The 22,673-nt window shown below is 37.6% G+C and overlaps 1 protein-coding gene across 1 annotated transcript in view; it reads right to left on the bottom strand.

The window, feature by feature from the left end:
• LOC146477084 (alpha- and gamma-adaptin-binding protein p34-like) overlaps positions 1-19,298 on the bottom strand; it is a 36,080-nt gene extending 16,782 nt beyond the window's left edge. Inside the window, exons 1-5 of the mRNA XM_085114123.1 lie at positions 19,145-19,298; positions 18,703-18,899; positions 14,192-14,294; positions 11,386-11,481; positions 357-437 (exon numbers count right to left, since the gene is read on the bottom strand). Coding sequence (XP_084970249.1) covers positions 357-437; positions 11,386-11,481; positions 14,192-14,294; positions 18,703-18,899; positions 19,145-19,217 — 550 coding nt within the window. The 5' untranslated portion in view covers positions 19,218-19,298. The remainder of the gene's footprint in view (positions 1-356; positions 438-11,385; positions 11,482-14,191; positions 14,295-18,702; positions 18,900-19,144) is intronic.
• Positions 19,299-22,673: the final 3,375 nt, after the last annotated feature.

The following is a 22,673-nucleotide window of genomic DNA, read 5'->3' as shown; positions in this document are numbered from 1 at the left end:
TACTCCAGACTCAATTATTATAAAAAGAACTTCTCAACCTCACTAATAATTCATCAAGATGTTTGGATGTGTGATCCTAAATACCATAAAATTTTGCCAACTTTAGCCTTGAATTCCTCCAAGAATTATTGATCATTTGAGAATCCATATCAAACACTCGAAAATGTGTTTCACCAGACATCCAAAAACCTCAAAGTCGTCTACAAAAACTCGGCTGCGCCTCGTTTTTTCAACCTACTTCTCAGTGTTTGGATATCTGATGAAACACACTTTCTCGTGTTTGATATATTACATAAAGAATAGAAACATAGTGTGACTGTTATAGAAACACAACTGGATCACAGCCAGGACAGTACCTCTCATTTTCATGTTAGGCCATTCTGCACACTGGAGAGCCTCAGTTACTCTTGCAATCCCTGTCTTTTCACGAAAGTCATCTACAATGAACAGTGCACACAAGTTAAGTCACATTTTTAAACGTAACAAAATAAATCCCAAAAGCTCATTTAAATATTGCTCAACAACCAAATTACGCTATAATGATAAATATTTTAATTATTATAAAATTAATAGGTAATTATCAGAACCTTCCCAGAATCCTTTGCACTTGAAATAACTTTGTTAATTTGAAGCCAAGGAGAATGCCACACAACATCAGAACAAAACTTCCAATAAAATATCAATCATTTCAAATTTAGGGTGATGATGTCTTCAGTCACGTGACTACTCCCGAAAAAGCGTTTTATTGCAAAAATGTCGAATTTATCAATTCAAATCAATATGAATAATCAATGTAGTCAGAAAGAAATTGGTTTGAGGTATATAGAAATGGCCATTAACAGTCTTGGATCTTAAAATTGAGGCTGCTATACAAAAGACACAGAAACCGAAAATCTGGGGTACTAAGTCGAGAGACATACAACATAAATTTGCATATATGTACTTGTTTATTTAAAGTATCTTTTAAGGCATTGTTACCATGGTGACCTTAAAGGTCACGTGACCAGGATGCTTGGATTTTTTTGAGAGTTCTGTAAAACTACATCAAGCCCAATGAACTCGGCAGTGAAAGATAGGTCACAGGTTGTAGATATTTAGTAAAAACATTCAAAAGGGGCCTTAGAATTTGTTCGTAAAAAATAGGCAGATCTACTAATAAAATCCGTTGAATGTCTTCCGTTCAAGCAAAAAATAAAAGAAAACTCGTATATGAGGTTTGATGATGCATGTTCTTGCCAATGGCATCGACGGCCAACCATTCAGCTATCGTACATGAGTGGTGATCGCTTCATGTGAAACTACTGTTCGTCGTTTCTCGGAGAAAGCAGGTTGCAAAATTGTTTTGCTTCCTGCTTTTTTCCTTCCTTTACTGTGAAAAGTTGTGAACAGCTTTATAATAATGATAACGATAATGATGATGATGATGATGATGATGATAATGATGATGTTCCTCCATCATTTCCTTACTGTCATTTCCTCCCTTTTTGTCATTTCCTTACAAAAAAATTGTCATTTCCTTACAAAAAAATTGTCATTTCCTTTCATTAAGGAAATAGCCTGTGAACAGGCTCCTGCGTTTGCAGTCGGCGCTGGAGGTGAATAAGTCTTCGCTGAAGATAACTCATCACTCAGCGATCATACGATCGGCGAATCTTTTGGAGTTTGTTACCCAGGACTAACTAGCAATTTCTTGTTTTTAAAGAGTTGAAAAAGGAAACTACCGGCACTCTTTTGCGCTTAAATTTCGTTACGTCTTAAAAATTTTTCGCAGAATCTACAAATGTATGGCTATGCGCTATCATTCTCGCCGGATTTCCCCAATAAATAATGTTTGCAGTAGTAATTTCTAAGTAAAATTATCTTCATTCAGTGCTTTTTGTTAAAATTATGGCCCGTTTCAAATCAACAATTGGTCAGCCTTCATCCAGTTAGATGCCTTTATTTACAAATATTATAGGTTTTCTCGTTCAGTTTTGGCAAAAGTAAGAACTGATATCATTATAGGCCCTGGCAATAAATATAGACTAATAGTAAATACATTGGATGTGATTATATTTTACACAATACAACTAAATAATAATTGCAAAGCTGTGCTTAAATAAAATCAACAAATTAAAGTTGAAACTACTCCGGTATACGAACATGATAGTTAAATGGTTTTTTCCGCGCATTCAATTAATTGTTATAAAGGGCAATATGAGTTGGATACTTTTCCTTGTCCTCCAAAAGAATGAAATAATTTAGTAAAGCCAAGATAAGCCAATGAAACGTAATGCAAGCACGCTCCTGGGGGCATTGCATATTGGCACTGTCGCAGTTGGAACTGAACACTCGGGCAGTTAAAAACCTTGCAAGATTGGATACGTAAGTTTCTATACCCCAGTTCTCAGTGAATGGTTTTGTTTTACTGAAACTGATAATAGTAAATTTGGTAAATCAAAGGCTCCAACTCGTGAATGCAGATGACACATCAGTAATTGAAATTTAGACGGCTACGGAAACTTCCTTGAAAGCTAAAAGAAATTATATCTTTGCCCGATTATGTAATGAAAAATAACCATTCTTGTACTATAAAAATGATTGTCAAATTATTCTCTACAAATTGAATAAGATTATTCTGATACGCCGATTAAAAAAAATCATGTGTTTTTTTTACGCGGGATGACGTAGTCAGCCAGTGTCTTAAATTCGGGACCGCATTCCTTTCGTCGTCTTGGGAGTCAAAAATTGCCTTGTTTTTTTAACTTTCCCGTATCCCGTGCCCGTCCTGAAAGAATTGTGTGATTTTTATTGGCTGCAACGTCGAATCACGTGCAAGTCAGGTTGGATTGCATCATAAATGTTCATTTCACAAGAAATTTGCATAATTTTGTTTACGACGTCACTGATGCGTGACATGGCACTTTCCACGGTAAAAGCGGTAAATCGAAAGAATAACTTCCAAGAAGCACTCAACATTTGGACATTTAACACGGTGGAAATTGGAGAGTTCCTGGCGAAGGAATCATGCTTTGTTTGACATTTGTAGAATCACGATGAGACTGAGAAGAGGTCATTTATAAACTTACGTTATCGTAAATCGTAATCAATAATGGATTTCCAGTACAAATACAAGGGAAACAACATAGCGCGATCATCGTGACTGAAAGTTATTTCTAAATTAAATTATTTTTAATTCTTAAAAGACACCGCACTTTGTGGAAAAAAAAAACGAAAAAATCTATAACTTTGCTCAGATTCAACAAAAAATCTCCATTCTTACACTAAAATGATTGTCAAATCATTCTCTACAGAATGAATAAGAGAATTCTGATGCGTCGTGAAAAAAATTTGCACGTTTTTTTTTTCACTTTTTGAGTTTACGACCCCGGACTTTCTGAAAAACTGAGAAAACTTGTAACTTTGCTCAGATTTAACGAAAAATCTCCACTCTTGCACTAAATGATCGTCAAATTATTCTCTACATATTGAATAAGAATATCCTGATGCGCCGCAAACAAAAAATGTTCGCATGTTTTTTCCACTAATTGAATTTAAAACTCATTCACTGCGCACGCCCGAAAGTTAACGACAGAACCGACCAACCAACCAACCAAGTCAACAGTCAGCCATCGCTATAACTCGTTAATTGCGCATGCACGCATTCACAAGTTAAAAAGAGAAAGGCAGAGAGGTTGCAAATTGATGTCACTGCGCTCACCAAGAAAAGAAAGAAAAAGAGCGACAAAAACAGCAATGCTGGTATGGAAACAGAATCTACTGACTGTTCTGAGAGTTAGGAATCTGAGTCAAAGAGTTCCGAAGACGACCCTGAATACGACCCTGCTCAGGGAAAGTTTTTCAAATAGGTTCAAATAGACGTACACGACATGTCAACATTCGGCTCAGATTCTGAGGGCGTTGAAGAAGAAGCAGCAAGCCGAAAAACCGATGCTAAATGGGAGGACTAGCTATTACCAACAAGCCGAAATGCACCTCAGTCTTCGAAAGAAATCCCTTGGCCAGTTCTATAGGTTCCAGCGTCATATTGTGGGTGGGGACACACCTGTCGCACAAGCACTTAACAACACGAGGCACGTCCATATTATACTCCAAGAGTTGGACTCACATGGAACAGGTTTGGATTGCCTAGCGCGGGACAAGTCCTTTGACATTTGGGACAAGTGGGCCAGTCCAAGACTAAGAAAAAAACACCTCAAAGGAACCACCATCAGGCTCTACTTTCGTTACTTGGAGAGCTTTTTTAAGTGGGTCAAGGAATATAAGACTCCAGTCGAAGACGAAGACGAGCAAGAAGATAGCAAACTGACAGAGAATGGGCTACTTATTTGTCGTTGGTCCCTAAAACGTGTCTCAGGGGACCTTTTTGGACACACTGATTCGATTGCAAGCTTTTAAAAGAATATTTTTCTTGCGTCCAAAAATCGACATTTTTCCAAGGGGTAGGTCCAGGGCTTTTGGTAAAAAATTACTAAATTTTAAGTCGGCATTTTTCACTTGTTTATGTTCCCAGGGATCCGTCTCGGTATATCGTAAAACTCTCTTGGGAATCATTTCTAAGTGCAAATAACACCCTGAAAAATACTTTTCTGTATAACTCTCATCCTGACTTTATCTTTTGAGGGCTATTTCTTTGTCCCTGGTTCCTCGGGAGGCCTAAAACGTGTCTCAGGGGACATTTTCGGGCACACTAATTCGATTGGAAGCCTTTAAAAGAATATTTGCATTGAGTCCAAAATCGACTTTTTTTCGAGGGGTAGGTTCAGGGTTTTTGGTAAAAAATGAGCCAATTTTGAAGTTTGATCATTTCTGTGAAGTGTGAGCTTTGTTGAAATAAAGAAGCATCTTTTTTGGCAAAGGTATTCTTACCCCAGTTTCATTCAGATTTGATGTCTCCGTCTTTAGGTCTCAGGGATTTTTTGACGTTTGCACCTTAAAGTGTACACCATTGTTCTCGTTAAATGTCATTTTTGTTAAAACACATAGGGGCGAGCCCCAGTACTGGCACCCCACTCTGGTTTCTATTCTAGTGTTTACTTTTTTTAATATGCAAACAAACACCACCAAACTTAGGAACTACTTTGGAAACTTGCCCGGGAAAAAATGAGTATGGTCGGTTAATGATCTTGACATTTGACGTTGCCATGGTAACCAAATTTTCACAATTTTTACAAAATTTTCGCTCTGCAATTGCTTGGAAGCATTATTTTTCAGAGAAGCATAGTAATTACGTTTACATCATTCCAGTAAATATCAAAAAACAGGACTTTTCAAAAAAAGTAAAATCTTCCTGCCCGTGATATTCTGAAAACTGTCATTATTGAGACCAATTTCTTTTGTAAAAAGATCAGAAATTAAAAAAAAGCCACGACATTAAGGCAAAGCTTGTGTCTCCTTCCGTGAATACTTATTATGGATGTCAACCCCAAGTTCTCTTTCACAGGGCAAAGATATCAACCAGCACAGGAATTGTCATTTCCTTACAATTTTTACAGAAAACACAGTTACCTTTCCCTCGTTGTGAAGCCCTTCCTTTGTGACAAATGCTAGATGTCTTTGCATGGCCTTAAGTTGTGTATGTCTGGCTTTCAGCACCTACCATGGTGAATTTATATGGTTCAAATCCAGCACGAGATTGCATATCCGGGTTTTAAAACTGCTTAAGACTGCTTATATTTTGACAATAGACATTTCTGACCACGCTGCTTCACAAGCAAAGTCAGCTGTCGTGGAAAACAAAGCTAAGTGCTATATTTTATTCCGTCTCAGACAAGAGTAGCTAGACTGAGCTACATATCAAGAAAGCATTTTAAAAGGTCGACATTAATTTCAATTATAATAACCTTAAAACCTGTTGTATAAGTTACATGTATTATTTATGTATACGGCTTCAAACACTCGCTTTCTTCCGATTGTTGTGACTGTGTTGAATTTAGTTTGTAGATATCATGTTTACCAAATGTGTGGTCAACCATGACCACAAAATGTTGATAAACTTATAAAGATTAATTTTTCTCGCTTACGATAACCTGTTTGCAGGGCCGTAGCCAGTATGAGGCAAACCGAGGCACTTGCCTCAGTCATTGTTGACAAATTCACAAACAGTTAAATAAGTAAGAAAAATGTTAACGCAACATGATATAATGTTGAATGATAACGCGAATCAGGCAGTGCCCTGAATTACAGATGAGAAAAATTAAGCAAAAATTCATACTAACTAGGCAGCGGCTTCCCAAAGATAACTGCCTTGTTTTCATGTGTTTTTCCGCCATTTCTCGAGTCTTCTGTCTTCTCTGATCTGAGTGAGAAAAATCTACCAAAATGCAGCGTTCTATCAACAGTTTTTTTCAAAGAAAGCGGAAAGTAGTTGCTCTCATAACATGCTGTCAGTTCTTCTCAATAATCGAACCAAAATTTAACCTTGTTTTGGGATTACTAGTATTCAGCGAAGCAGCTTTATCTTTCATTCCATTTAGTAGAGATGGCGGTGTCAGTGAAAAAGCCACCGGAGATGGTCGGAAAAAAGTTGTTGAGGCAAAAACCGGACAGGCGGCAGCGCCACTAAGTGCAGGAAGCTGTTCGTACGAGCCCAGCTTAAGCGCTCTCCGCAGGTTGAAGACCAGGTGCCGTTCATCGATGGGCTCTAACAACTGAATGGCCTTGCATTAGCCTATGTCCACAGCGAAATCCCTGTGGACCCGCTCGAGCCTCTACAGCGGTGGGATGCTAGTGGGCAGAGGCGAATCGCGCTGGCATTTAATAGCTAACTTCGTTGCCATTTAGAAACGAAAATCCTCAAATGAGAACGGCCGAGACCAGGTTTTATGAGCCTGCGAGACTGAGCACCCCCCCCCCCCCCCCCCAATAAACCCTTCTTTTCACGAAACCTCTGGTCAGGCAAACCTGGTTTAGTTCTTTTTTTGTCTAAGGCCTTCCTATAGTAACAAACCGCCAACAAACACATTGAATAGCCGCATACAAGAACACAGAGCCCCTAAAGTAGCATTTAAATAGCCCCCTCCCTCCCCCCAAAAAAGTCACCTTGATCTCTAGATCTAGATGGCCTTAAGGGCACTTAGCGGAATTTTTGTCAAATAAGGTTTGCTCCCAGTGTTTTGCTTAAACGCAATCATCATACAGTCCCTAAATTACTAGGCGGGGAATTCAACCATGGTCAACCATGGATGTTGCCTCAGTCCTTATTTTTTTCTGGCTACGGCCCTGGTTTGTAGTAAATAACACGTAGTTTTAAGTCTTTCGTGAATATTTAGATGAATGTAAACTTGAAAAGCGTCGTTTCTTAAGCAAATGTTTGCAATGGCTTTGCTGTAGTATCATTTAGAAGCTTCTTGACTAATTTTATTACATTTCGCCTTTCCTCTCTGTTTCACGGTTGTTTAAAAGCTTTATTAGCTATTCTTTACAATGTGTCAAGAGAAAGAAGAATCAAAGTGCAAATTGGTTATCAGCTATAGTTTCAGGTACTTTTCTTCACAGCAATTACATTATAACGACAAACATAAAAAATGGTGTGCAAAGCTGGGAGACGATCGAACACGATTTCTGACGTTTTAATCGTGCTTACAATGGACTTAATTGTGAACAAGTGTGAACTGAGTGAAAATTTTATGATTGTAAGGTTTTGATGTTCAGTTCAATCAATAAATCAATAAATCAATCAATCAATCAATTCAATTATTTATTTATTTATTCACGTAACGTCTATGAGCAAACAAAAGTTCGCTCAAAATAGGTACGTGCATCTACAAGTTATAAAAATTAATCAGAAAACTATGATACAAACTTAGTTAAACAAAACAGTTAAACTATGAGATCATAGATCATTATTACATTTCATTACTGTGATGATCGTTCTAGTAGTTTATCTTTGTGTTGAATTCAAAAAGATCAACAAGAAGTCATCCAACGAATATTTACGCATTACGTTTTGAAAACTCGTAGTAAATAGTGGATCAAAAAATTAAGTTCTTGAAGAACATTTGTCCTATAGAAACGATTAATGTATCTGTGTCAGGTAAAGCTTGAAAAACGTAGAATAAGGAAAAATTATCGATTGTTGCCCAAAAGAAAGCATTTAATTTGTGAACGGCTTGCAAGTTCGCTACCGCGTGATGTTTTTCAAGCGTGCACTTTGAGTTATCGCATAAAAATATTTGAAAATTCATTACTCTGTAAATATTCCTCGTTCAGAAATATTTATAGCCTCTAAATAAACGTCAACAAAAGAAGAAATACAGGAAAAATAATGTTTTGTCGTGGTCCGAAATATTTGGGCGTTTTAACTCGCACAGAGCACAGGGCATATTTAAAAAATATATATGTGCCCTGCGAATCACAGGAAGCCCAAGCTCAAGATAAAGAACCGTTACTACAACAGTTTGAACTATAAGGATTTGTATGGGAATGCCATGCATTTGTGTAAAATGGTAGCAATTAACATTGTTTTGTCAACAAAGAAAACTTACCCTGCTGCTCTTTGTATTCTTTGTCATTTGCTAGCTTTTTAAGCCCATTCGAAGCGATTTCGGCGAGTAAGCGTCGTTTGGGTTTCCACTGCTAAAGCCAGTGACACACCTGGCGATTTGATACGCTGATCGCAGCAAATTTGACCGCCAGCGATTTTCGCCACCAATTGATGCGGACACACTTGGCGATTTTTTTCGCCGATCGCGGCGATGTGGCAGTTTTGAAAAGTCATGTGATAAAATCCTGAAAATCACCCAACCTGATGGGTTGGCTTTACTGGCGATTCGTAGACCGTAGAAAATTGCGGGAACAAGCACACTTGGCGAATGCCGGCGAGAATCTGACCTGTCAGATATGGCGAAACTCGCAATCGCTGCAACGGGCACATCGGCCGACTTTCGCCGATCGTGGCAATTGGCGTATAAAATCGCCAAGTGTGTTGCTAACTTTAGAGAAACGCAAGGCAAAACACCTCTTCAGCGATGCCTTAGTATCCCAATTCCTTCATAGAATCAAAAAAGAGATGTACAGTTGACTCCCGATAACTCGAACCCTGACTAACTCGAACCTCGCGCAAACTCAAACCAATTTTCCTTTCCTTTCAGGTCATTTTCTATATAATTTTACCCTCGGGGTGACTTCAAGGAATTTTTTCTGCTTTGTGCTTTGGGCATCGCTGAAAAGGTGTTTTGCCTTGCGGTTAGCAGTGGAAACCGAAACGACGTTAACTCGCAAAATCGCTCCAAATCGGCTTAAAAAGCTAGTAAATGACAAAGAATACAAGAAGCAACAGGGTAACTGAGTTTTCTTCCTACTAAAATAAAAAGGTAGAGGGAAAGTGGTTTCTCTGGTCGATCGCCTCGTTCACTGAAGTGTGAACTTTTTTGAAGAAAGACCGTTATTCGTAACGTAGCTCTGTATATTTTTATAGAAAGTTTTAACCCAATGAATAAAATCCAAACCGAAATGAAACGCCTCGAGTTGCAATAGAGTCACTGGGATCTTTTTCGAACGCTTACATAATTAGCCTCATTAAAAAGAAAAAAAAAATGCAATAGTCACTCATGATGTAGAAGAAGACCATTGCCCGACCAACCCAGATTTGTCAAAGAGTAAACACTATTTCTGATTGATTCATCATCTCATTCTTTTCCTCTTGTATTTGTGAGTTTAATGTGCTTTGTATACATCTCTGCAGTCTTTTAAAATCTCCCTTTTAAACATTCTTATTAAAGAAATTCTAATAAGATTTCATTTAGAAATACAGTAGACTATAAAAATAAGGGAAAAACTTATTACCAAGAAATAACTGGTTTCGCGTACGTGATAACATCCAGACAGGAGATCTCGTATTGGAACTGGACCCCAAACACAAAAGATGTGAGTGGAAAATAGCGCTTATTGTAGATACCTTTCCTGGTAACGACGGCCTTGTCCGAAAAGTGAGAATCAGGACAAGAGACGGAGATTACGACCGACCTATCCACAAACTGTTTGATTGCGACCAAGGAAGAGCTCAATGCAGGACTATAGTTTAAGAACAATTCAAGAATAATGAACACTTGCATGTTTTAATTAGACGTTAATGACAAATCATTGCCCAATTGGAACTTAGTTTTCAATTCCGAACTCCGGCGGAGCGATTTGCACTTAGTGTAAGACTTAGTTTTGACGCGAAAGTAAACGCGCGAAAGGTCTAAAACTGTTGGGCAAATAAGCCTCCCTGTGTATTTAAACACACGCTTCTCAATCAAGCCGGGGATCGCCTAAAGATGTGACAAGAGTGTGGATAAGTCTACAGAATTGTAAGCCGTACATTTCCAGCGATCGTTTGCTATAGTTTTCCATAACCATTTCAGTTTTGAAACAATATTGAACTTTACTTCAGTTTGGCTGTTGGCGCTAAGAGCAACCAGTACAAGAATAAACGCTATCCACAGATCAATCACACCGTGTAGCCATCACATCAAGTAACGCTTCGAAATGAGAGCGCGCATCACTGACTATAAGCTAGTTTATGCGACAGGACGGCTGATGTGGTGGGACGGCAAATTGTCCTTGTGTGACCAACGTGACTGCCAAGTTTTCATGACTCTAGATTGTAACATTCCTACCGCTGGTGGTTTTCAGGTTGTAACAGATGAGAGAACACCAGTTTTAGTCAAAAATTGCCCAAAAATATGAAGGTACTAAGATGTCATGTTGGTCACACAACGATATTTCACCGTCCCTTTCCTTCAGCAGACTCAGCCGTCCTGTTGCGTAAGCTCACTAATGACATCAAAAGGACAGTACCTCATTTTACTACTCCTTATACGTTCTGCGCATCTAGGGATGGTCCGAGAAGCTCCGATTTCTTGAGGAAGGTGCCTAAAAAGGTATTTTTGCGCGGTTCATGAATATGTAAAAAAAGAACACTTGGCAAGTGTTATTGAAATCCAAAAAGAAAATCGGGGGTAACCACACATTTTTCAGCGATAATTAACTTTTAAGTTGGATAAAATACCACACATTGTTATGTATTCAATTAATTATGTCTGAAAAATGTGTGGTTACCCCCAATTTTTATTTTTGGATTTCAATTACACTTGCCAAGATTTTCATTCCCCGCATAATCATAAACTGCGCAAAAATACCTTTGAATAAGTAGGCACCTTCCTAAAGAAGTCTTTAGTAGTCATCTTTTAGGAGTGATAATGCCTGGATTCATTGGCAAATAGCAGCCCATGACAGGGAAGATAAAGCTACGGGTCAGAATTAAAATAACTATTTTGTTGAATATTTCTTTACTTTTGTTTGTCCTTTTAACTTACTGATCAGTCAATGCATCCCATCTTCACAAGAGGGGGCAATGGGAAACAAACCATTTCATGAGGATAGCCTGGACTATACATGTACCTTCTTCATGGTGTTCATCCCCTTCAGAAAACATATCAATGAGCTCAAATGAGTGATCTAGACACCATTTAACTACTTCTGCTTTACCAGATATCCCTGAAATTAAATTTTTGAAAAAAATTATCATTGCAGCACTTGATAAAATAGTGAAATTCATGTGCAGCAAAATTATATTTGAAGGATTCAACCCATGACCTCTGTGTTACTCAGGCATGCGATGCTCAACTGAGTTATGCAACGGACTGGAATTTTTCCTTTAACTACAATGATTTTGATATAAAATACTGAAAAGAATATATCAAGTTTCTTGGTTTCACTGTATGTTTGGGTGAAGAATGTGTGAAAAGGGTATAAAATGAGACAGTTGGGGTAGTACTTTGTCCATTACTACATTGTAAGTTGCTGTTCTGTACTGATCATGTCAAAACTCCAATTATGTGTTCATGGGCTCTCAATTAATTTTCATAAGTACACTGTAAATTGTGTCATTTCTGTGCTAACTAATTAAGGCACAATTTACACTAAGAAGTCTGAAGTGATACTCCAGTTACATGCAGATTCAACTACAGTTAAGAACACTGTATGAATAGGAAGACAGTGCTTTTATAGAGTGAATCTATTTTCATCATTGCTTAATTTAGCCTTCTGGAGAGGCAACATTCATTTATTTAGCTCTTGTTCCACCCACGAAGAAAAGACAGCAAATGTGACCTGGAAAGCGAAAACGGACACTAACGCTTTACCGTTTAACGGAAAAATCCGTTTATAGCCGTTTAACGTCCGTTTAAACGGATCGTACAAGCGTTTAAACGCTTTTCTTATCCGTTTATTAAACTCTCGCATCCGTTTAACGATTTTAGTAAAACGTTTTAATGCCTTTCTAAACCGTTTAAAAAAAAGGGCATCCGTTTAACGTTTTGGACAACCCGTTTGTTATCCGTTTAACGTTTTGGACAAACCGTTTGTTATCCGTTTAACGTTTTGGATTAAACGTTTGTTATCCGTTTAACCTTTTGGACAAAACGTTTCCTATCCTTTTAAAAGAATCTAGTATCCGTTCAACGTTTTAAGCAAACCGAGCGAGCGAGCGAGCGAAAATCTATTTTCCGGTTTTTGGCCCGCGCGAGAAATAGCTGAGTCGACTCCCGATAATTCGAACCTTCAAGGTAAATTGAAAAAGGTTCGAGTTATCGGGAGTTCGAGTTTATCGAGGGTAAAATTATAGAGAAAATGACCTGAAAGGTAAGGAAAATTGCTTCGAGTTAGCGCGAGGTTCGGCTTATAGCGAGGTCTAGCGAGGGTTCGAGTTATCACCGAGTCGACTGCAGGTTTTCGCTCGCTAGAAACGCTTGCCACGAAGGCTAGCGGGAAAGATTTTTTATCAACTAGGTCTGTTTAAATGTCGGGCTAAAGTCGAACACGAGATGGATGATTCAAATGGTTCTAAGGAAAAGTCAAATGAAAGTCGGACGAAAGCTTTATTAAATTCAAACTTGACTCGGGTTAGATTCGACAAGCTTTCGGATTTATTCAGCGCTTTTCATTAAGTCGTAGTCTTGTTCAAAGTTCAAACGATGACGTTTCTTTCATTTGTCGCACATGAGTCCGCTTAAAATACGACCAATGCTCGGCGTAATGTGGAAATTTTCTAACCCTTCAAAATCAGAGTGTTTTGCACGCGATTAAGAAATTGTTGATGTCGGTGACTAAAGGCTGGTTTCCATATGATCGCGGATCGCAGATCGCAGATCGCAATAAGGTCTGCGATCGTCTGCGATTATATGGAAACAGCCTTTTTTGCGATCGTCTGCGATTGTTTGCGATCTGCGATCGTCTGCGATCGACTGCGATTATATGGAAACCAGCCTTTAGATAGAACATGGTTATATCTTCTGCGATCGTCTGCGATCACGATCGCAGGATCGCAGACGATCGCAGAAGTGTTTCCATATGATCGCAGACGATCGCAGACCTTATTGCGATCTGCGATCTGCGATCCGCGATCATATGGAAACCAGCCTTTAAAAGACGGACGTGATCTCTCGTCCGTGAAGTCGCATGTTTTCAATATTATGCAAATTCAAGGCGCACGTCATGTGTGATTATGTATAGCTATAATAATTTGGCTTTTTATCTACTCCGCTTCTAGCTTGTCCAGAATGAAATGACAGAACTAAATGAGATACTTTAGATTTCCGTTTAAAAGATTCCAGTATTTACTTATTACAGTGAAATGTATTTTCAGTATTTGACAACAGTCGATCAAAATTATTTGTCTACGTTCGTTTCCTTGTGAACTTTTGAAACCGTTTACTTACCGTTTAACGTTTTGAGCTCTCCGTTTATGATCGTTTAACGACTTTCTTTAACCGTTTAACGTTCTCAGCTTTCCGTTTAAAAAATTCTGCAACCGTTTAACGTTTACGGCATTCCGTTTTTGGACTTTGCCCAACCGTTTAACGCTTTTATTTATCCGTTTAAACGGAACTGGAATCCGTTTAAACGCTTGTGGTAACCGTTTACTATCCGTTTAACATCGTTTGCAATCCGTTTTTTTGCCCGTTAAACGGAAAACCGTTAGTGTCCGTTTTCGCTTTCCAGGTCACAAATAGTACTTCGGAACTTAAGACTGAGGTAAATGCATGTACTTGCAAATGCACTTTCATGCAAAAGCCAGACCAATGGGTTAGCACGGCCTGTATTTGCAAACTACATGTACATGTACCACAAGTTATCAGAATCATGATGTTCAGAAGGGGAAATTCCATTTACCTTAACTACACTGCAATAAACACATTTTGAATACCTTCATCACTGCCTCCATTACCAGAGTTGAGTAATAACAAAACAGAAGGATTTTGTGACTCAATATATGACAGCCATGAGTTTACTGCCTTAAAACTTGATTTCTGGGAAAGCAAAAAAAATAATAATGACTTGATGGGGTTAATGGTAAATCAAAAAAGGTAATTGTTAGTGCCACAGTGTCCATATAGAGTGGGCCTGTGACTGGAGATTCAACTATGTTACTTTTGAATTTTTTTCAAAAAATTTTCAGGCTTTCTGTTTGCAACTGCTTGAGTTGGGTACTAACTGTGAGGATCTTTCTTCTATTCATGTTACTTACCGTTACTGATTTATACACTTTTCTCTTCATGCTCACATGAATTTCTCCACATATAATGCCATCACTGAAATTAACACTTTCTACATGATTAGATTTATGATTTCCACCCCTTGTTAAAGTTTTCTGTTCATCAGACAAGAAAGGGGCCAGTGACCATAATGAGGATGCCACCATTACCCCATTTACAATTTCAGTCGCTTTTGTTAGACCCCAAAATTTTGTTTGCCATTGAATGCAACATGTCATCTCTTAAGAACTCTATTGTAAATATTCTTTAATTGAGCAAGCAAAATGTATGACAAATAAAAACAACCCTTATCATTCATCTCATGTTTTGTTTTCAATTCCTTAGCAAGGCCACTAACATTTATTTTGCTCACAGGCAAATATTTTAATGAAATATCTTTCTTGCTGCTAATAATTAAAGTTTATTAGCAGCAAGCGTTAAAATTAAAGTTTATTTCAGTGTCTATAAAGAAAACAAAAAATTTAGCTTGAAAGGCCTTTTTAATTGAAGACAGATGATGTTTTCAGTTTTGCGACACCTCTCATTCCACAGGTATTCAAGTTTTTGTATTATGCAAATTAGAAAATCATAATGCAGGGATTGGGAAGGCAAAGAAAGCAAATGGGCATATGGTTCCCATTTCTAAATGATAAGGGCCATTGAGGTAAATGAGTGTCAGGCCAGAAAAAAAGAAGTTCAGACATAAGTTATGTAATTCTTGATGCCTATATTGGCTTTAATCATCGCCTTGTCATCTTCAACAAAGGCTTTGGAAACAGCAGCATCAAAATTTGCTTTCAACTCTTCTGCAGCTACCACTTGTTTGTGATCTAGCATTTCCTCCTGCTTCGTAATGCTGCTTAAATGATTTCCGATGTTTTAAAATGTTTTTGGTAATCATATTCTTCTTGCCCTGTTTTAAACAGAGCTTGCAGTACATGGAATCTTCTTCATAAGTGAGCCAAGGCCACAAAGTTAACCACTTACTACTGAAATTTACCTTCTTAAGAACTGGAAGGTTTGGAAGGTGCAACTGATTGACATTTGTCTCACCAGACAAACCACAATTCACATTAATATTCTCAGTGTCAGATTTGGATACTTTTCTGTCCCTGCGGACTCTTTATCTGCACTAAAATATGGAAAGTTTCCTCTGGCAGTTGCCCAATTTCAGAACTTTTTTTAAAGGCATGTGAACTTAAAATTACTTGAACTGTTTACAATTACAAATATGCAAAGAGCTCTGTCGATTTGAACGCCATGTACATATCAACGAAGCACATGTAACTTTGAAGAACAATCTCGTTTAAAAGCATAGTCCAAGAAGACGATCTGGGGATGAAAAATATGGTGAACACTAAATATTGCCAAGCCCCTTCAATCAAAGAACAAATGATGCCGTGACTTTCCATGTGTTTATTTGCAACAATGTTAGAAGTTTTCTTAATTAAAATAATCACCACAAAACAGTTTACATTTCACCAGCCATTATGCAGCTAGGACGCATCTTAGGCTCGGGAAGTAATTTCATAATGGGCCATTTGGTATATTTGTGCGCCATACAAGCAATTTATTGGCACACAGCCCTCCCAATCCCCGATGATGTCATAAGTGGTTACAGCATGGAAAGTGATCACAAAATCATGACTATACCTTTGGTAAGAATGTGCCTAGGTAATTGAAACTCGGAACCAGTATTATGCCTTAAAAAAGACACAGGGTGGTCTTTATTTTGATGTTGCCATGGTGATACTCTTAGCTCCAGTCCCTTTCTGTCTTGAACATTTTTGACTCTACCATTACTAAATTGTGCCTATTGAAACTTGTTGCCTGAAAAAAGTGGGGTTTCCATAATGCTTTGCAAATGCACAAAGAGACCTCTGCTGGCAGTCTCTTCTGACCCTCGGCATGAATCCTCAAAAGCGTTCATTTCCTTTGTTTGCAAGAAGAAGAAGAAGTCTATTTGAAAGCAACATATTGCAAGATTTTAATTAACAACTTTAGTGTTTGGTTGAAAAAAATATTGTCGAAACACTTAAATTTCACTCAGGTTTCAAGGAATATTTCAGCTTTCTTCTCCCAACTCGAGCAGCTGAGCTTCAAATACATGTATTTTCCATCATGATGCAAATCCAACATGTCAGACAAAGTTGAAAAAACAGATGCTTTTACGCAAAAATTACATTAGCTTGAGTTTCCGTTGTGAGTTTGTTTACACTTGATACGAAAATTACTTTAAAAGGACTTGGGCCCATTTCTCGAAAGTCCCGGTAACTTACCGTGCCTGGTAAGTGTCTTTGGTGATAATGTTTTTAAACAGAAGTCAATTTTTGTTAGCTTTCAATAATAAAATTTTAAATCTTATAATTCCATGAAAACATTGGCCAAGAACCACGTCTGTAATCACTGTGTAATCGGCGAAAAAACATTTCAAAATATAGTTATCGGGCCCAGTAAGTTACCGGGACTTTTGAGAAATGGGCCCCTGAAAACTGTGATTATTCATTTTCCTCACCTTTTATTACATAATAGCATAGAATTTTTTATTACAACACCCATTCTTATTGAGAACTTTTGTTTTCCATCCAATCCGTTCCAAAACATCACTTCTTTGATAGTGCACCGGGGGGCGATGTTTAATTCATGTTAGTGTACAAAATAATTAACAAACAAACAAAACTTTATAAATTTACAACACAGATGGTCGTGCAACTTCTGTCTTCCTTTCTTTTGGTATCCATTGTTTTGCTATAATTATGTTCCAATGAGTAGATGCGTTCCACAAATTTTCATTTTAATAATACCCATGCACAAAAGATTGCTATGATTGACCTCATTTACTACATCTCACTCGCGATGTTTTTCAAATTTTCAATGTCTATATTGTGCTTGGTCTCCACAACACCGATTAAGGAATGGGTGACATTTCTCAAGCCCAAAAATGGGGAAATTTGCCATTACCACATTGCTATGGGAGAGATCTGGAAACAATACTATTGTCATGTTACTTTTATTATGTCTTTTCAAGTTACAATTTACTGGTGCCAAGTTTGAGCTACATTAATGCAATATTTCCAGACAAATTCTTGTTTTGAGATTTGTCTCAACAGTATTTTTTGTTGTCATATCCCAGTTAAATAATTATTATTCTAAAGGGTTTTCAAGAATCATTTGAAATCTGCTAGGATCTTGAGAGGGACCCTTTAGGATCTATATTTCTAAAAATAATAATAACAACAACAACAACAACAATAATAATAATAATAATAATAATAATAATAATGATAATATTTATAATAATAATAATGATGATGAAAGCTAAACAGCATACAAAAGCTTACATTACCCGAAACTGGGAAGAGAAACCAATAGGCCTTATCACGGGTTTTCGACGCCATTTGGACGAGTAGGCAAACAAGCGTGAAATAACAGTGTTTGTATGGAAATCCGATGTCAAATAATTTTCATAAAACATCGCTTCTGAAAAATTCATGAATTGGAAACTTTTGGCATTGGGAAAAGGATATTAAGAAACAAAATTGGAGGGATGTAGCTGTGCCAGAAAGCGTCCCGTCGTGTTTTGAACTTTCCATACATTTGTCTATATATCGAACCAACCGTGAACTGCTCTAAAAATAGTTTGCGGGGAAAAAAACATACAGGGAAATGTATGGAAATTTCAAAACACGACTGGACGCTTTCTGGCAGAGCTACATCCTTCCAAATTTTTTCTTGAAATCCTTTTCCTAGTGCCAAAAGTTTCCAAGTCATGAATGTTTCAGAAGCGATGTTTTACGAAAATTATTTGACATAGGATTTCCTTACAAACACTGTTATTTTGAGCCTGTTTGCCTACTCATCAAAATGGCGTCGAAAACCGTGATAAGGCCTATTGGTTTCTCTTCCCAGTTTCGGGTAATGTAAGCTTTTGTATGCTGTTTAGCTTTCATCATCATTATTATTATTATAAATATTATCATCATCATCATTATTATTATTATTATTATTATTATTATTGTCGTTGTTGTTGTTGTTGTTGTTATTATTATTATTATTAGAAATATAGATCCTAAAGGGTCCCTCTTAAGATCCTAGCAGATTTCAAATGATTCTTGAAAACCTTTTAGAAAAATAATTATTTAACTGGGATATGATAACAAAAAATACTGTTGAGCAAACTTACCTCTTTTGGATCAAACACAATAATGATACTTTGGAAGTTGACATTCGCAGCAAATTCATACTTAGGAGGAAGAGAACTCAAAGAACAGCTACAGAGATGAACATCTGCTGTGTAATACTTGTTTTCTATTCTCCACAAGTATGAATGTAAACTGTCTGACATCTGCGTCGGCTCAGGCGTTCCAGTCTTGAACATTTCTAAACCAGTTTGGAAAGAAGGCAATAGGGATAAACTTTATAATCTGTTTGCTATATAATTCGGCTAGATTACCTCAGTTAATTGATACAGTTCTATTTCCACTAAGCTGATATGCATACCATTATTTACCTAATAATGTCTTTCGTGTGACGGTTATTTGCCATCTTGCGTCGAGTTCTCGATTTCAGAGCCCAATCTGGGACGAGAAACGGTTTAATGCTCATCTTAAAATAACAATTCTTACCGGTGATAATGTCTTTAGAGGAGAGTAACGAGCTACAGCTGACCACCAACACACATCCAATGTTGTCCTCCATATTGGATCACAGCCCCACCAAGCAAACAACCACAGGTCCAAAACCCTCAGAAAAACAACCACACAGGCATCCCAAGCTAGCGTTAAGGTCCTTCCAATCTCGTTGCCAGAGCCCTCGTTATCCTTGTCCAGCGGAGCGTTCCCGCTCCGCTGGACAAGGGTAACGAGGGCTCTGGCAACGAGATTGTGTACCTTCAGGGGTGGATTCAATTAAGGACGGTGCCTTATAATAAAGAAGTATTTTTGTGCAGTTTATGACTATGTGGGAAAAGCAGATCTTAGTAAGGCCTATTGGAATCCAAAAAGAAAATTGGGGGTAACCACGCATTTTTCAGAGATAATTAATATTGGTAATTGAACTGAGTGGAGTGCAATTTGGTTTGAAATCATACGCGTGATTTCAAAATCAAACGAGCGCGCAGCGCGAGTTTGATTTGAAATCACAAGTATGATTTCAGACCAAAATTGCACGACACGAAGTTCAATTACCACTTAATTACATCCATTTTGAAATCACAGAGTATCATTGTCAATATTAATATTCTATTTGTGTTACTTCATTTCCACTTTGATGGGCAAAAGAAAGGATGCAATTTAGAGCAAAAAATGGTGCAATTTGGGAATAAATTGCACCATTTTGGACCAATCAGATTCCAAGGATCACCACTGATTTCAAAATGGATGTAATTAAGCAACAATATTTATAAAAAGTGCCAAAATATAAAGTAATGTATGGGATTTTTTTCCTAAATTGAAGCTTAATTATCTCTGAAAAATGCATGGTTACCCCCAATTTTCCTTTGAGATACCAAAAGCACTTGCTAAGTTCTGCTTTCTCCGTATAGTTTTAAACCGCGCAAAATTGTCCCTGTATTAGTAGGCACCACCCATAGGAAACCCGAGTATCTCGAGATGCGCAGAACGTATGCGCAGTAACAATAGTAGGCACCGTCCTTAAGGTGGGGCTCCACCTGAATTTGAGTGAAATTTGAAGAGGTTTTAAGAATGGATAGAAGAAAGAAAATGATTTTTGGAACACTACAGACAGTCGATAACCACGCAAGAGCACCCTAGGTTGCTAGTGGACTAACTTGGTATCCGTCTATTAATCATTAACTACAAATTCTAATTTTAAAAATTCACTAAATCTTCAACATTTCTTATTTCTCTTAACTTTACCAATCCTTCAAGAAAAATTATTTCCTTCCAAATATACCTAAAAATCACCCAAAAATTCATAAAACACCCCAAATCATTGATTTGTGTTGTGAATGGAAAATCCTTGATGTAATCAACATCAACCCAAAAGATGTCAAGAAATCCACGCGTTCAAGACTTCTGTCAGAGTTGTGAACGAAAAGAGTGATTTTATGACGCTATAGGACGAAAACAAGCTTCGCACCAAAACGAGGCCGTGCCTCGTGCACGTCTAAGAAAATGTGTCCCACATGGGAGGGAAAGACGCTGTCGCGTCCTATACATAATGTTTTCAGCATCATCAGGTTTTCGGAGCTCCCTCGGCGGGTGGACCGGTGAGGGTGGGACTCTGCAGAGACTCTGCGCCCAGTAACTCTACCCCACAGTGAAGGGGGTAGGGGGGAGCAGAGACGGAGGAGCATTTTGCTCAAATTATTATTATTTTTTTTATTGTTATATTAACATGTTAAAAGGCGCGTTTTAACTTGTATCTACTTCAGATGGATGTATCTGCCACTGTTAATTCGATTTAAATGTTAAGAAAGCTATGTTCTTGTCCCCCTTTAAGGTGGGGCTCTACCTGAATTTGAGTGAAATTTGAAGAGGTTTTAAGAATGGATAGAAGAAGGAAAATGATTTTTTGGAACACTAACAGACAGTCAATAACCACGCAAGAGCACCCCAGGTTGCTAGTGGACTAACTTGGTATCCGTCTATTAATTATTAACTACAAATTCTAATTTTAAAAATTCACTAAATCTTCAACATTTCTTATTTCTCTTCACTTTACCAATCCTTCAAGAAAAATTATTTCCTTCCAAATATACCTAAAAATCACCTAAAAATTCATTACGTGTCCCTGCAAAACCAAGCATGATTAAAGGCGGGATTGGAGAAAATGGTGCGATCGCTTTGGCAAAAAGTGGTGTCTCTCCGTAAAGGAAGTGGACATTTGGTTTAGCTATCTTCAAAGGAAACAAGATCATGTAACGCATGCAAAGGCATTTGAGAAGGCAAGGCAAACAAGAGCCAAGAACAAAGGAACAAAAAAGTAACAGTCAGCAAAAAACCATTCGTCATGGGAACACATGGAAGACAGATATAAAAGAGATATGGTGATCCAAATCGACAAAACGCTCATGTTTTTTTAAATTCTTATGTTTGTGTTTAATGCAAAAATGCCGTCTACGGTGAATTCGTGATCAAAATTCGTCAACTTTTTATGATTTTAAGCTTCATCGGTTCTCTTTATATTAAGCGGTTTAACTACCGTAATACAGAATAAACACTGTGTTGTATATTTACACCTGACTGCTGACGCGGGTTTAAGAGCATTAGAAACCACGTTGTAAAGAGTGATATGGTCACTTATTAAATTCATGGTGGTGGGGTCATTTGGTCACCCGAAATTGACCTATGATGGGGCATTTGAACGGCCTTTTGGCTCGGGGACCGGGAGGGGTGAGTTTGAATAACTAATAGCCCAAAATTCAAATGCCCGGCGGGGGAGTGCCCGGGGGGATATTGAATCTTCGATTTGACCGGTACATAAAATAATATATTATTTAATGGAAATCATAACTGACAGACGTTTAGAAATCTCTTGTTTTAACAAGACGGTGCCTACTTTTGCTACTGTACATACGTTCTGCGCATCTCAGGATGGTCCAAGAGACTGATTTCTTAAGGACAGTGCTACTAATTCAAAGTTTTTTTTTTTTTTTTGCGTGGTTTATTAATATGTGGGAAAAGAAGATCTTAGCAATTGCTATTGAAATCCGAAAAGAAAATTAGGGGTAACCACGCATTTTTCAGAGATAAGTGAAAAATTGGAGAAAAATGCCATACGTTGTCACGTATTTTTGCGCTTTTTACAAATATTGTTGATTTATTTTCTTTGAAAAATGCGTGGCTACCCCCAATTTTCCTTTCGGATATCAATAACACTTGCTAAGATCTTTTTTCCCGCATATTCATAAACCGTGTAAAAATACTTTGGAATAAGTACAATTACCCAATTTTTATTTACCTAGTAACTCGTTTATTTTTTTTGTTTTGATTAATTATCAAAATATCGAATCACCAATAGGCTCGTGCCATCGCTCGTAATTACCGTTCAAATTATGTCAGTATTGCATTAGATAACGCATCCTCGGTGACCCAGGGGCAGATAGTTGGGTCAAAAGGAAGTCGAAGCGGCTAAGTTTCTGGGTCTCCGGGGATGTAGTACTAGATAACGTAGAACAGCCTTCCAGATAAA

This window comes from Pavona decussata, unplaced genomic scaffold, assembly GCF_977016875.1.
Source record: "Pavona decussata unplaced genomic scaffold, jaPavDecu1.1 SCAFFOLD_72, whole genome shotgun sequence".
Classification (NCBI taxonomy): domain Eukaryota; kingdom Metazoa; phylum Cnidaria; class Anthozoa; order Scleractinia; family Agariciidae; genus Pavona; species Pavona decussata.
The sequence above is the reverse complement of the archived record's forward strand: the minus strand, read 5'-3'. Positions and strand labels throughout refer to the sequence as shown.